The sequence below is a fragment of the Cryptococcus neoformans genome (genome assembly GCF_000091045.1).
Source record: "Cryptococcus neoformans var. neoformans JEC21 chromosome 3 sequence".
In the NCBI taxonomy this organism is placed as follows: Eukaryota; Fungi; Basidiomycota; class Tremellomycetes; order Tremellales; family Cryptococcaceae; genus Cryptococcus; species Cryptococcus deneoformans.
The window spans coordinates 1979718-1993700 of NC_006685.1; the positions used below are offsets into that span (position 1 = coordinate 1979718).

At 46.3% G+C, this 13983-nt stretch overlaps 6 protein-coding genes across 6 annotated transcripts in view; 4 read left to right on the forward strand and 2 right to left on the reverse strand.

The window, feature by feature from the left end:
* The first annotated feature begins 330 nt into the window (after positions 1–330).
* On the forward strand, positions 331–1461 carry CNC06760 (hypothetical protein). The gene is made up of 4 exons (XM_024656901.1): positions 331–479; positions 538–915; positions 970–1147; positions 1209–1461. Exons 1-4 carry the CDS (start codon positions 451–453, stop codon positions 1416–1418), a joined length of 795 nt encoding a protein of 264 aa, XP_024512529.1. The 5' UTR covers positions 331–450; the 3' UTR covers positions 1419–1461.
* A 582-nt stretch (positions 1462–2043) lies between these two features.
* CNC06770 (mitochondrion protein, putative) lies at positions 2044–3525 on the forward strand. The gene is made up of 6 exons (XM_024656902.1): positions 2044–2163; positions 2228–2477; positions 2532–2590; positions 2645–2826; positions 2877–2970; positions 3039–3525. The coding sequence occupies exons 1-6, from the start codon at positions 2097–2099 to the stop codon at positions 3416–3418; spliced, it is 1032 nt and encodes a 343-aa protein (XP_024512505.1). The 5' UTR covers positions 2044–2096; the 3' UTR covers positions 3419–3525.
* Positions 3526–3528: 3 nt separating this feature from the next.
* Positions 3529–6407, reverse strand: CNC06780 (major facilitator protein, putative). Its single transcript, XM_569952.2, has 11 exons — positions 6154–6407; positions 6013–6087; positions 5865–5959; positions 5105–5800; positions 4971–5053; positions 4643–4914; positions 4553–4590; positions 4412–4502; positions 4209–4355; positions 4034–4137; positions 3529–3964 (listed from the first exon to the last, which is right to left on the reverse strand). The coding sequence occupies exons 1-11, from the start codon at positions 6230–6232 to the stop codon at positions 3620–3622; spliced, it is 2025 nt and encodes a 674-aa protein (XP_569952.1). The 5' UTR covers positions 6233–6407; the 3' UTR covers positions 3529–3619.
* A 379-nt stretch (positions 6408–6786) lies between these two features.
* Positions 6787–10231, forward strand: CNC06790 (conserved hypothetical protein). Its single transcript, XM_024656903.1, has 13 exons — positions 6787–6909; positions 6966–6985; positions 7026–7156; positions 7208–7304; positions 7352–7365; positions 7424–7501; positions 7554–7718; positions 7780–7857; positions 7919–8134; positions 8243–8951; positions 9013–9058; positions 9134–9692; positions 9746–10231. Exons 1-9 carry the CDS (start codon positions 6863–6865, stop codon positions 7952–7954), a joined length of 666 nt encoding a protein of 221 aa, XP_024512530.1. The 5' UTR covers positions 6787–6862; the 3' UTR covers positions 7955–8134; positions 8243–8951; positions 9013–9058; positions 9134–9692; positions 9746–10231.
* Positions 8248–10244, reverse strand: CNC06800 (taurine dioxygenase, putative). Its single transcript, XM_024656904.1, has 7 exons — positions 9929–10244; positions 9432–9882; positions 9130–9379; positions 8997–9072; positions 8572–8942; positions 8479–8506; positions 8248–8426 (listed from the first exon to the last, which is right to left on the reverse strand). The coding sequence occupies exons 2-7, from the start codon at positions 9668–9670 to the stop codon at positions 8260–8262; spliced, it is 1131 nt and encodes a 376-aa protein (XP_024512541.1). The 5' UTR covers positions 9671–9882; positions 9929–10244; the 3' UTR covers positions 8248–8259.
* Positions 10245–10405: 161 nt separating this feature from the next.
* The window catches only part of CNC06810 (transporter, putative), a 3741-nt gene continuing 163 nt past the window's right edge, over positions 10406–13983 (forward strand). The window contains exons 1-16 of the mRNA XM_024656905.1: positions 10406–11142; positions 11197–11258; positions 11311–11368; positions 11419–11481; positions 11531–11666; positions 11715–11733; positions 11798–11802; positions 11888–11898; positions 11957–12262; positions 12321–12397; positions 12445–12512; positions 12566–12794; positions 12847–12882; positions 12938–13034; positions 13093–13282; positions 13337–13983. The exon at positions 13337–13983 is cut by the window's right edge and continues 163 nt beyond it. Of these exons, the coding sequence (XP_024512504.1) occupies positions 10890–11142; positions 11197–11258; positions 11311–11368; positions 11419–11481; positions 11531–11666; positions 11715–11733; positions 11798–11802; positions 11888–11898; positions 11957–12262; positions 12321–12397; positions 12445–12512; positions 12566–12794; positions 12847–12882; positions 12938–13034; positions 13093–13282; positions 13337–13361 (1635 nt within the window). The 5' untranslated portion in view covers positions 10406–10889 and the 3' untranslated portion in view covers positions 13362–13983. The remainder of the gene's footprint in view (positions 11143–11196; positions 11259–11310; positions 11369–11418; positions 11482–11530; positions 11667–11714; positions 11734–11797; positions 11803–11887; positions 11899–11956; positions 12263–12320; positions 12398–12444; positions 12513–12565; positions 12795–12846; positions 12883–12937; positions 13035–13092; positions 13283–13336) is intronic.

Genomic DNA, 13983 nt, shown 5'->3' on the forward strand with positions numbered 1-13983 from the left:
GGCCACTCCGCATTTTACTTGCATAGACCAAGAAGTACATCTGTAGGTAGAAGATACAGAGTCATCCACAGTCGATTTTGAGGAAAGACAACGTAAGTAGCATCTGGTTTCTTATCGCTGTCTGTTTTGAGATGACCCCGATTTTCGCCGCCGGGCAGTGGAACCCCTAACATAACCCTCGCCTCAGTTATTAATATAATTACGAATGGGGTTATGTATATTTATATAGTTCCCCATTCTTAAAGGCAAAAGGAGATTATAACTAACTCCGCTTTGCAGTATAAGAACTCCTGTCCTGGCGCGTGGCTAGCAATCATTTAAATGGCGACAACCACGCAAATCGCATATCACTCAGATTCACGCAAACAAGCTATCTAACATCCTCAACTCGCCCATAATCCCACAAGTCAATCCTATATTCCTTTGAAAGAGCGGTGGACAGAGGTCACAATGCGGGTACAAGGATGGGATCCGTTATTGTAAGTATTATCACGTCGTTCACGTCGCCCTCAATTCACCCTTGGGTCTTCTTTGTAGAATCATTTGTCAAATAATTTCCCTCCAAACCATCCATTATCTTACCCTCTCAACCCTTCTCCCTCCGTTTCTTACGACACTCACATCTCCCGACATTCTCACTTATTCTGGCGGGCCGTCGACTGTGTCACATGTGATGGATTGGCGAGAAATGGCTGCGCGGCCGACAGTGAATAAGGGGACTTTTCCTGGTGTTGAGGGATGGAGAAAATTGAGAGGCGCTTGGGCAGGAGGCAAGTGGATTGGTAAAGTGAAGCAAGAAGGGGAAATGGGAATGAAGGAAATGAAGGAAATGAAGGAGGAGATGTGGGATTATGGGGTGGATAAGAAGAGGGGATGGGTTATCGCTGGGACGTGGATGCTGGCATTTGCCATCGAGTAAGATCTCCCCTTCATTTTCGTGTTAATCACAATGCCTGACTGTGAGCACAGTATTTTGCCATTGTACTATATCGTTCGTCGACCGACACATATCCTTGACTTCGCTCTTACTCTCATTTTCAACCATTTTATTTTGACGACCTATTACTCCGCCTCCTTCCCTACATCAATGTTTTATTGGCTGGTTCAAGCATGTGGGGCAGTCCTCATGGTTGTTTCTGCCGAAGCTGTAAGCTGGTTTTTTTTTTTTTTTATAAAAAGGAGAAAGCTGACAGACCCCGCTCACTTAGCTGTGCGTAAAAAGAGAGATGAAATCAGCGCTCGAAATCGGATGGACCTCAGATCCAGAAGCAGGATTACCTCTCTTCGAGCATCAGCCTGACGTTAGTGGTGATATAAACAGTATTCCTCAGGCTGGACCCAGTACAAATAACGTCAAGCAATCAGAGGCTGCCGGACCAACAGAGGAGATTGAGCTACATGAGCTGCAAGAAAGATGATAGGAACACCGCTCTGTTCTGTTACTCTTGGACATGATTATGACATGCATTTTTGTATACTAATCGCATCAAAAAAAGGGGGGTGGTCGTCAGGCGTGGTCTGTCGTCGGCACTCGATCCCTGCCTTCGGTGTGACTCGCCTCATCACTGGGTAGTCCATTGCCCTCAGTCTCCTGGGGTTTCCCACAGCGGTAATGCTGGTGGTGACTAGTATCACAACGGGTCCATCCCGTAAAGTTTGGCCACAGAAGCTTTTTGGAAAGAGTATATCAACTCCAATAATCTGTAACCCTGGACGGAGGCACACAGCAGAAGTGGACTTCAGAACTGATAGAGAACAGGACATTTGGTGATAATAGCTGCACATATACGGTCTTTCATAGTTGTTTTGGTTTCGATAGTTGTTTCATTACCATGGTGCATCGCTTGATATGATAAGATATTCGTTTGTTGTTTTTGTTTTTTCAGCGCGAATTCCGACGGACGGACATGTCCGAGCTCAGAGATTGCAGAAGAAGAAGCAGATAATAAATACGGGGCCCCACCGTCTCACGTCCACCAATAATGAAGAAAAGGCCGCACAAGGTCGTCTACTCAAGCTCGTCATTCTTCATTCATATCATTCTAGAATTGCATTCCTGTCAGTGTAACAGATAACACGTTTTCAAACCCGGAATCATGTCGTTCTTCGAAAAACTCATGACTCGAAGAGGGTCCACTGATTCCCAGATGAAATTCGTCTCCTGTAAGTGATGTCGAACGTCTATTCGAAACTTAGTCGACAGGTGAACTGATATTTCTGGCTACAGATCGATCAAGGTTACATCCCCAGGGCATAGTTGGGCTAGTGGACTCCACCGAACAGTTCGTAGCACCGCTCAGTTTCCCTGATAATACCCTTGTACGGACGATGCAGCAACTCATCGAAGAATGGGACGCGACACATCGCCATTTACTTCACGGTGCTCCTATGGAAAGCTTGGACATTGTAGAAATTCTTGCACCTCTTCGAGGAAGGGATGTTATTTGTGTTGGGAAAAACTACAGGGAACATGCCGAGTGGGTGCGATCGCTGTTTAAGCTCGTCAAATATGTCGGTTGACGTTCAAGTAGAGAATTTCATAACAGTGGTTTTGACAATAGTGATAATAAAGCTCAACCTGACTTCCCTGGTGAGTATTGTTTGAAATCGATCATTCAGTTGTTTTGATTGATCTGGATTGCAGTGATTTTCACCAAGCGCGCAACGTCAATTATTGGCACCAACCAGGAGATCTACCCTCATCCCAGAGTGACTCAGACATTAGATTATGAGGGTGAATTAGGCATTATCATTGGAAAAGCTGGCATCCAAATCTCCAGGGAAGATGCTTGGGATTACGTCTGGGGTGCGACTATCATCAATGATGTGAGTTAAAATTGCAAATGATCTGTGGATGCACTGACTTCGCGAGGTAGGTCACTGCTCGAGAAAGACAACGAGACCACAAGCAATTCTACATCGGGAAGTCTCTAGACACATTCTGCCCTATGGGACCTTACGCCGTCCACTGTAAGCTTATCCAAACGCCTTGCAGGAAGTTAAAGCCTTCTTTGACACTTCCACTAACCCATCTTCAGCTTCTGTCCTAGACTGGCGCAATATGATGCTCGAAACACGCGTGAACGGTCAGATTCGTCAATCCGCCAACACTTCACAGCTTATCTTCGACATCCCCGCCCTCATCGCCACCTGCTCAATGGGTATCACCCTCCAGCCCGGGGATGTGATTTCTACCGGAACTCCGGCAGGGGTATGTCTCTCTTCGGGCGAGTTTTTGAAGCACAGGGATGTTATCGACATTAGTATGTCCGGATTGGGAACATTATCGAACACCGTCGGAGATCCTAACAGACCCCCACCGGCTTGTGCGCCATTGAACGAAAAGGTGCTTGTAAGATCGAATGCCACGATAAAAGGGATGAGGTTGGCTGGAGAAACTGGCCCTGTGGGGTCATAAGGGTTCGTAAGGTTACTTCAGAAGGGCGTGTTGAGTAGTTAGTCGAATATTCCGGGAATCATACTTATTCGTTGTAGACTCTTCTGGATGGATGTTCCAGAGCCATAAATGCCCAACAAAAGTGTAATATGAGTGCATAATCCTGTCACGAGTGTTTTTCATCATCACCACTCATGTATCAAAAGATACCGTCCTCCTTCCCTAATCATCTTTTCCACGATCCTTGCTTTTCGCCTCGCTACTTCTTCCGACCTCTTCGCTATCTCTGTACTCTGTCCTCCCATGTCCATGCACATGATCCTCTTCCTCATCACTATCATCCCCCATCGCAAAGACAACATTCTCCTCCCCTACCCCATTTCTCACGAGCCCTTTTCGTTCATCCTCGTTATAATCCTCATCATCATGTTGGGAAAGCTGTTGGTGCCCGCCGAGGCCCCGACCATGTCCGTTCTCGAGGGCTTCGATTTCGTAATCTTCAGCATCTGCTTCGGCTTCGTCTTGCGCGAGTTCCTGTGACATGGAGAAACGAACGTTGTCTCGGGTCTGCGCGATTGGAGGAACCGAGGGGTTAGTTCTTGGTCTCGAAATTGTGTGACATGAAAAAAGACTCACCGGACGCCATAAATAAGCAATGGCTGTAAAAGCGCATAGGTATATGGTAGCCAGAGAACCATCCAACAAGATCCACCTATACCTCCAACTATTAGGAGTATAGTCTATAAATATTTGTCAGCCTTTTAAGCCCGCGTTCCCAAATTCACTTGCATTCCGCCAGCGAAGAATTTACCTTCATTCATCCTGTTTGACAAGCTCATACTAGACACAACAAAGAAGGCAGCAACCGCGATAACGCTAACAACCAAGATACGCCAGAGACGTTGGAACATTTGAAGCTTGTGACGTTGTTTACGAGCTTGAAGGTGCATGATGGTACCTACATAAAAGGGGATTAGCCAAAAAATGGGGTAGAGGCGTGGGAAAAAGATTTACCGTTGAGGCTGACGATAATCCACATAAGGAATGCGGTGAGAGTGATTGAAAGGGGGAAGATGAGAAGAAGGACAGTGAACAAGGATGCATCCTATCAGGTTGTCAACTCCGTCCTAAACTATGCGTATGCAAGGAACTTACGTCAAGCTCAACTTCCACAGTCCCCACAGAGTATAACACTACTCAAAACATTAGCTCTTGTCGATAGATGACAATTAGAAGACGACTCACCACCAAAAATGAAGTGCAAGATAGTCAACAACCTAACCTTGTTCATAACACTACCTAGACTGTGAGTGACAACAGAGAGACCCATGCAGACGATAAGCAAGAGGAAGAAACTGAGCGAGTTTCGAGCCGCATTCAAAACGGCGATGACGAAAAGGAAAGCGAGGGAGGCTGTACCTCCGCCGTGCTTGTTAATATAGCGGTAGTATGCGAATTGGGCGAGCATCTCGATGATGAGAAAGACGATGGTGCCGGAGATGTAGTATTGCATAGGGCTAACATGGATTGTCAGAGTATGTTCACTGTTCCCCATGCATATATAAAGCCTTACAGGAGTTCCCGATGGTGTTTGCTGCAGAGGTACGCCCATCCACATCCAAGGACGAAATACACGATACTCAAAGCGAAGTAGAACTGAAGAATGTCAGCAACGCTGGCAAGCAATCTTTGAAGCTAGAAGCTCACGTGAATCTTGGGGTACTCTACAGCTGGCAGCTCCCCAGCAAAGTTGTTGCGGAACAACACCATACCCGAGTACTCGGCATGAGTAGCTTGTCGTTCTCGAACACTGTCTCTCGAGTTGACAAGTGTGACAGGAACAATCCCCACGCAGTAGTATCCAGTCTTGGGAACAGCATAAGTGATGGGAGCACTGAAAACAGGGACCGACACCGGAGCCGTGGAGGTAGAGTCTGAATCGGCTGTGGACGATCCGGTTTCCGTCCAATCTTCAGAGTCCTCAGCCGATTCATCATCCGAAATTGCCACACCCGTTACAATGCGGTTCACGATATCCCCCACCTGCCTCTTTTGCCATCCATCCCCCAAAGCTTCAGCCAGCCCTTCAACCTGTTCAGCTTGTTCCTGATCAGCCTCATCTTCATCCATATCAGCGTCTACTGAGTCAGTCTCCTGGACAGGCTCCTCAGCAACTTCGGTGGAAGTTTCCTCTTGGTCCTCATTTTCGGTCGGCAGGGTATTATTATCATCTTCATCAGTTGTGGGAGTTGGAGTATAGTCGTTCGAGAATTTGAGAGGTGTTGTGAAGATACTTGACGACTCAGCAGAGACATCGTCGGGGAAGGATGTAAGGAAGGAACCGAGCTGGGCATTTGAGCAAAGACCGGATCTGACGGCCGATGTTGTACATATGTATGTCCTCTAGTCATGCGACAGTGGTCAGTATCCATAAGTGTACCATATGCAAAACGATGGCACCACTCACAGTCTCGTCTCCAGTTTGCGCTCCCAGGTACTGGACATCATTCCACTCGTAGATTATCAAAGCAACTTGCCCAGATGATGTTTGGTCAAAATCAACTGTAGGAAGCAGTTCAGCTTGGACGTATTGAGGTAGCTCAATTTCGGCTAACCTTCTATATAGGCGTCTTTGCCTCCATACATGCCAGAGCATACTTCCCGCAGCGAATCTGTGTCGCTAATAGGAACTGCGAAAGATGAGAGTCAGTCGTGACTTCGCCATAGTCCATCAAATGGAAATGGTGTGTACGTACCTCGGAAGGCATGGCTGCGTAGGAAAATACTTGAGAAAAAGAGAAGAGTAGATAGAAGGGCGGACGGAAGTCTGAACATGGTGATGCGTACGACGGTGCGGTGCCTCACAGTCAAAGAACAGCTATGCGAGGAGGATAAGGAGATTCAGATGCTGTCGCCGAAGACCCAGTACTATGGGCACCGTTTGAGAAGAGTTGGAGGCTTGGACTTGGATAAGGGGAGATCTGGACGACACGATACGATTTGAATCTGGCTGGTGAACCTTGATTTCGGATATGACTGGCTGCGCGCGGCGATCCGAAAAACGCTGAGAAAGAATCGCAGAGAGCGATTATTTTCATTATGCATGCATGTATTTTCCTTTTTGAAGGGAGTAGCATTACTATACTTTGGTCGTATGCCAGGTCAAAATAGCAAGCTGGAAAGTACAAGTTGCATACTATTGTAATTCCATGTTTTACCTATGAGAATCCCCTCTGCCAAAGGTGTCAAAGGATGGTGACGCATCTTTTTTTTTCCTTTTTTTGTTATGACTTGTGGTGATTGCCGAAGGCGTACGGATTACGAATGGTAGACCAGATGAACATCAAAGAAGGTTATCCTGGAATTATGTATTTACTCAGTCTGTGACCTTTCTCCAACAACGACCACGGCCTTGCATTCTCTATTGGTGGACGTTCATTGATATAAAAACGAAATAGAAGAACCATGGTTTACTGGGTCTTCGGCTACGGGAGTTTGATCTTCAAACCTCCGTGAGTGCTTCCCTCAAACTAGCGACTGAAGAGTTCAGTTGACAGATCCTCATTAGACCACATGCAGTGGAACAAAGTAAGTTGTCACCTGGACAATCCACAAGCTGACTTTGAAGTATCTGGTTATGTGAAGGGTGTGGTCCGCAGGTTTGCCCAGTCATCGATTGATCACCGTGGAACGCCCGAGCATCCAGGCCGAGTTGTCACAGTCGTGGAAGCAAAGGTGTGGCATGGTCTAGAAGGCATCGTTAGTACACCGTTCTCCTCCTCCTTGACTGGAACTGATTACCGTACTCAGACACTGAAAGATGATGAAATATTGCCTGACGACTATGTGTGGGGTATCGCCTATCGAATAGACTCAGAGAAAGCAGAGGAAGTCAAAGCATACATGGGTGAGAAACAGTCAAACAATTGAGGACTATGACTGACTTTGAATCAGAGTATAGAGAAAAGGTATTTGAGAGAAACTTCCCTTTGACTTTATATCGATTAATGCTGATCACAAACTCAGCACGGTTACACCTGCCATCTTGTTCCTGTATATACCCGATCAGCCGATGGGAAGCAAGAAGTTATCGCTGTTGAAAGTGTAAATCTTAAGTTTGGCTTGACTTCTGCTATCATATTGATTTGAGTCTCAGTCAACCATTTGGATAGGTGAACCCGAAGACCCAGCGTTCGGTGAGCTTCTGTTATTCTTCTCCTGCAAAATGACTGACGCAGCACGCCATTTAGTTGGTTTCGAACCCTTAGATACTCTCGCGAAGACCGTCTTGGAAAGTGAAGGCCCATCTGGGCCTAACAAAGTAAGTGTCACAGCTGCATTGTTTCCCTACGCCCGGCCGCTACTGATTATGGTGATTTCAGGATTATCTTTTCAAGCTTGCGGAGAGTGTACGACATCTATATCCTCATGTAAAGGACGATTATTTGTTCAATCTAGAGGTGAGAGGCCCTTGCTAAAGTTACGGCATATGCTGATGTGAATATAAACTATATAAACTAGCGTGCTGTTAGAGCGCTAGATATCACACAAGGATAGAATCAAGATCTATACATGCATTGCATTATAGGCAGCACAGGCGAGATATGCATTTCGAGTAGTTACGGGCGAAACGAATCTTTCTTCGCCATTCGACGATGATATTTCGAAGCCTAGGCATCATGTACACCCCGTAAGTTGCCTGCTTAAATCCAGTCAATGTCGCCAGTCTTATACATAGTAAGTGCACCACATTCACATAGAATATCACTGAAAACATGCAATACTACTCGGTGACAATGACTTTCATTTACAACTTCAAAAATCTACATTTTTCAACTTCCGAAGGCCCCAAAATATTTAGTTTACAACCCATCACCGACTGCCTCGTTTGCCTTTTCAAGCTCTGCCTTTTCATTGTAAAGACCTTCACGACGGCTTACGGACTTGGGGTCGTAGAATGGCCTCTCACCCACGGAAACAGACCTGGTTCCAACTCGAACGTTCTTGTCCAGGTCATAAGTGGCAGAGTCTAAAACGCGGTCAGCACTAGTGTGGGTAAGTGAACGGTAAATGGTACTCACGGAAAGTGCATCTGTTGTCCCAGATGGCCTATTGCAGCGAATTCACGTCAACAAATTCTCCCGCCAAAATACCTTAATCAACTTGGGACTTACAAGATTGTTCTCCTCCCATCGGAATCGGACCTGAAGGTCGTGGTTACCATCGATGTGCTCATAAAGGAATCCGAGCAAACGGTCAGATTCATGAGGAGTCAATTCGTTAATCTTCTTGGTAAAGACTCGGTTGACAAAGAGACCCTTCCAGCCGGTGACGGGGTTGGTCCTGATGACAGGATGGACAGCGCTCAAGTGCTGGCCGACGTTCTCAGGAGCACCTCGCGGCTCTCGCAAGGTGGCGTTGGTCTTGCGGGCCATGTCAATGAAATGTTGACCGACGTGGGTGGCAGTGAGACCTTCGAGGAAGGTCCTGTATGCGGGGGAAAGACGGTCGTACGCCTCGTAAGAGGAAGCCCAGAGAGTGTCACCTGAGTCATGTGAGTGAAGGAACAGCTGATGTTTCTTAAAGCGAATGTACTTACCACCGACTTCGGGAAGGGTTCTGATCTGAAGAGTGGCGTAGTCAGAAGGGTGGGGCTCAAAGGTGATATCAGAATGCTGCGGTGAAGTATGAGCGCTAATTCCCAGGTAATGCCATAATAACCCTCAACGTACCCAGAGAGTATTGCCGAAAGGTCTCTTCAAAACAGTGTCATCACTTTTCTGGAAGTTCTTGTCGAAAACGAATTGGTTGGAGATAACGCTAATCTCATCACCAAGCTCACTTCCGCCAAGAGTAAGAGGGTGGACGTGTAGACCACTAGTCTTGGGCTTTCCTCCAAGGGCACCAAGAGCCTCTATAAGATCCTTCTGCTCTACAGGGGAGATCGTGGCGTCACGGAAGAAGACGACACCTCGCTCAGAACTACGTCTTCAGTTAGTCGCAACTCCTGCGATGAGCCGTTCAGCATACTTACACAAGCCGCCCGAGGGCCTTCAATCGCTCATCATTCCCAAGGATGTCTCGAATACTCAATACCGGCTTGCCATCCTTGGAAGGAGAGTCTCGGAACTCAGTACCAATACTGGGGGTGGAGTCAAAGTGAGAGTATGCTCGAAGGTCGAAGGGCGTCTCCTTGTTCACATCGACGGCAGCAAGGCCAGCCTTGATGGACTCAACAGGGTCGGTGAGGGAAGTTGCGAGGGCGACAGGCATCGTTGTTGGTTAGAAGGGTAAAGTAAGTTATAAAATGAAGAAAATGAAGTTATTGCTGAATCGAGAGGAGAGCAGTGTATGTGGCGCTGATCTTATAAGTGATTTATTGACCGCTTGAGTGAATGATTAGATGATTTCGCTTTTGACCGATAACCAACGATGACAATGGGATGTCGTTGTCTTCGTTTTATATCACACGAAGGGGTCGCACGCTTTTAATCGTCAATATTGCACAAGCTCGGCACAAGTTGGCGTTACCTCGTTGCAGTTGTTTTCCCTGGGGTTATTCAATAGAAAAATCAGCCGGGTTCTTTTCCCAGACGGCCAGCTGACGAGTAAGGATTAGTTGCGAATGATGATGATGTTCGCAGTTGCAGATCTTGCCTTTGCGGGTTGTTGGTTTTTGTGCGGTCCTGGTCGTTTTACCCGCTATTATTGGGATGGTGTAGAGTTCACGTTTGTATGTTGGGTTCAAAAATTCGGAATTTGTTCTCCAGGATCTGGAATAGTTCGAGGTGCATGACTTTATAGTATGGTAAATATCACCTTTGGGACGTGAGGATGGAAGACGGTTAGAGATTGTGTGATCCAACGTCAGATGAGTTGGATATTCAGTTATCATTGATTTCGTGCTAAAGATAAACGCCAACAAAAATACTTGCGGCGGGCACTTGATATCCAGTGACGTAGGATGATGCTTTTTATTTAAATTAATTAGTAGAGATGCTGATCGGAGGACGCCACTTTTTCACAAATTAAAAAGAAGATAAATAACCGGTGGGTGCAAATCACATCATTGCTCGCGACGGTGCCTGGGTCGTCAACAACAACTCGCCGCCTATCATGGAAATTACAATGCTCATGGTGATCATCATCTGCAACGGTCATTTACATGTGAAAGGCAAGTTCGCGATAGGATATGCCAATTTATGCCCTGGCATTCAATTTTATGTCTTGACGTGACTTGCAGATTCAAAAGAGAAGATGCCAATTCATACACTCTCACTTAATTCACCGTCGATGCGCATATTGGTCATTAAAAACACTGAGCGCCTCATCGAATACAAATCGTGCCATTAAGCGTGCTTTGGAAGAGGGCTCCTCTTTTTATGGGTCTTGGCACTGAAGCGACTGTAAGGAGTAGATCGTACAAAAGCATTAGTCTTATCTTTCGAGTTTCGACATCCTCGACGAATCCAACGAAGTCCAAATCACTTTCATGTCCTCCGCCGTACCTGTTGTAGCAGACACTCACGCTGTCACTAATCCTCGACCTGTCGATCAACCAGGTTCTCCTATCAAAGATGACATTGAGGACAAGGGTGAACTTTCTTATTCAGACATCAACGATTCTGTCGAGACTCTCGACGCCAAATGGTATGAGCCTCCAGACTCCTACGAGTCTAAGCATCGATGGGATCCAGAAGCCAAATGGACACCAAAGGAGGAGACCAAGTTGAGAAGGAAACTGGGTGAGTGACGGTTTATTCACTATCACATGAACACATGTTTATATGTTTGCATAGACATTCGTGTGGCTGCTTTTGCTTGTCTTTGTTTCGCAGCTCTTCAATTGGATCGTGGAAATGTGAGAGCTCAAGGCCACCAACGAAGGTAACTGTTACTCATGTGAACTTTAGATTACCAATGCGCTTTCGGATGGAATGCTCGCGGACATTGGCCTCACTACCGCAGGATGTATGTGACAGTGTTCATCGCCATGATAACAACATGCTGACATGTACCAGATAATACTGGGATGACCATCTTCTATGTTTGCTTCTTGTCCGCCGAACTCCCATCACAGATGAGTACGTCTTTTATTTGGACTTCGTATCTCAGAGCTGATGTCTCAACTAGTATCGAAGAAGCTTGGCAGTGATGTCTGGATCCCCATCCAAATGATGGCTTGGTCTGTTGTCGCTATCTGTCAGGTGGCTATCAAGGGAAAGTCTTCCTTTTATGCTACCCGAGCTCTCCTCGGTTTGCTCGAAGGGTAAGTATATCTTTCACGATACTACAAACCATACTGACTTTGTCATAGTGGATTTGTTGCTGATACAGTCAGTATATAACGTTCAGTTCTTATTCTGCACCTCACTGACTTGCTTCTGCTGTCCTCAATAGGTCCTCTATTTATCGTAAGTTGGATTTCGTCGCCATCAAATTCGGTATTGTTCAATGCTTACGAGTGAAATCTCGGTCTGCTACCAACAGCTACTATTACAGTACGTCCCTCTTGCCGGCTATACCTTGTAATGATATGTAGTAACCATGTCGCCACAGCTTCCGCTGAACTCACCATTCGACTTTCTTGGTTCTGGGTTTCAATGACTACTACCACTATCATCGGCTCTCTCTTGGCCACTGCTATTCTTAAGATGCGAGGCCTTCACGGACTTGCTGGGTGGAGGTGGCTCTTCGCCATCGAAGGTGCCCTTACCTTCCTCATCGGATTTTGGGCTTGGTGGTATCTACCCGCCTCACCTACTCAAACCAAAAAGTGGTGGAGGCCCAACGGATGGTTCACCGATCGAGAGGAGACCATCATTGTCAATAAGGTCCTCCGAGACGACCACACCAAGTCTTCTAGTATGCCTGCTGCTGTGCTTGTTGTGATGCGATGTCTCAGAAACTAATGTCGTTACAGTGCACAACCGTGAAGGCTTGTCCCTTAAAGATGTTTGGCGCTCTGTGTCAGACTTTGACATGTGGCCTCTCTATGCTGTGAGTAGATCCCGAAATCGATCCATACGTGAGCTCACTCCTACTAGATCGGTTTGATTGCCTTCATTGTCCCTACCACTATCAGCGCATACTTTACTCTTACACTTAAGGCTTTGTGAGTGTCTTACTTTGGTTGCATATCAGTTCTATAATTTACATCTGTATTAGGGACTTCACTACCTTCCAGACCAACTTGCTCACTATCCCTAGTAACGTCTTGTTTATCCTTATGAACCTTGGTGTTTCCTTCTTGTCCAAGAGGCTCAAGGAGCGCCTTATGGTCACGACTGTACAGCCTTTCTGGCATCTGACCTTCCTGATCGTCATTGTCGCTCTCCCTGACGATGCTAATCGATGGGTGAAATGGGTCGTTACCAGTCTGCTTCTGGGTTTCCCTGTAAGTGATTGTTGTGCTTACTAGATCTATCCAACTGAGAGCGTGTCTGCAGTACTGTCATCCTATTTTGGTCTCCATGAACAGCATGGTAAGTCGAATTGTAATGCTCATAAGGCGGTCCTGATGATACCATGATACCATAGAACGCCGGGTCCGTGCGAACACGTACTGTTGCCAGTTCCGTATACAACATGTTTGTCCAAGCCTCAGCACTTATTGCTTCCAATGTCTATCAACCTTGTATGTTTTGTTCTCTATGTCAATATGGTCACTGGTTAACCAGTCTATCCCTGCTCAGCCGACGCACCCTACTACCACAAGGGTAACCGAGTCCTCATCGGTATCAGTGTCGCCTCCATTGTCATATGCTGGCTTGCCAAGGCCTGGTACATCTGGCGTAACAAGCAGCGCGCCAAGATCTGGGACTCTTGGACCGTCCAACAGAAGGAGGAATATCTCGCGACCACCAAGGACAGTGGTAACAAGAGGTGAGTCTAGTGGAATCGTCAAATAACGTTCCATGCTAATTTATCTCCGACTAGACTGGACTTCCGTTTCTTGCACTAGGTTTTTTTTCCCACTCATCAACACACCATTTTCTCCTTCGGCTGTACTTTTATTTCCTGTCTTGGTTCATTTCCTTTACTTACGGAAGTGTATTGGTTTTTAGCGAATCGTCTGATTATAGAATGTTGTCACCCAACTAGAATATAGATACAAAAGTTTATCGCGTTCTGTAATCCGTTGATAGTGCTATCTTAATAATGCAATAGGGTATTGATACTATCAGCGAATCTCGATGCCGACGAGAAGGTGCAAAAAGAAAAAGACTGTTTTTAATAATGGGGGAGACCAATGATTCGTTGTTACTATGCAACCGGTTCATTGATCGTCAGCTTGATCAATTTTGAGTGTTCCAAAGTCCCTGATTCAAGAAAGATATGGCGAGAGATGTATCAAACAAGGCAATGGAGCTCGGGTGGTAATGACAAGGAATAAGAAGACGTGGGATCAAGAATCAATGACTACAGACGAAGTGGGTAATTTAAGGGTATAGAGGAAGGAAAGGGTGTAGGAGGAGGACGACAAAAAGGAGGACGAGAGGAAGGCGGGGAAGAAGAAGTTTGAGGCGCCAACAAGGAGAGAGCGAGAGATGGAAGAGGAGGAGAGACAAGAGAAGAAGGAGGAC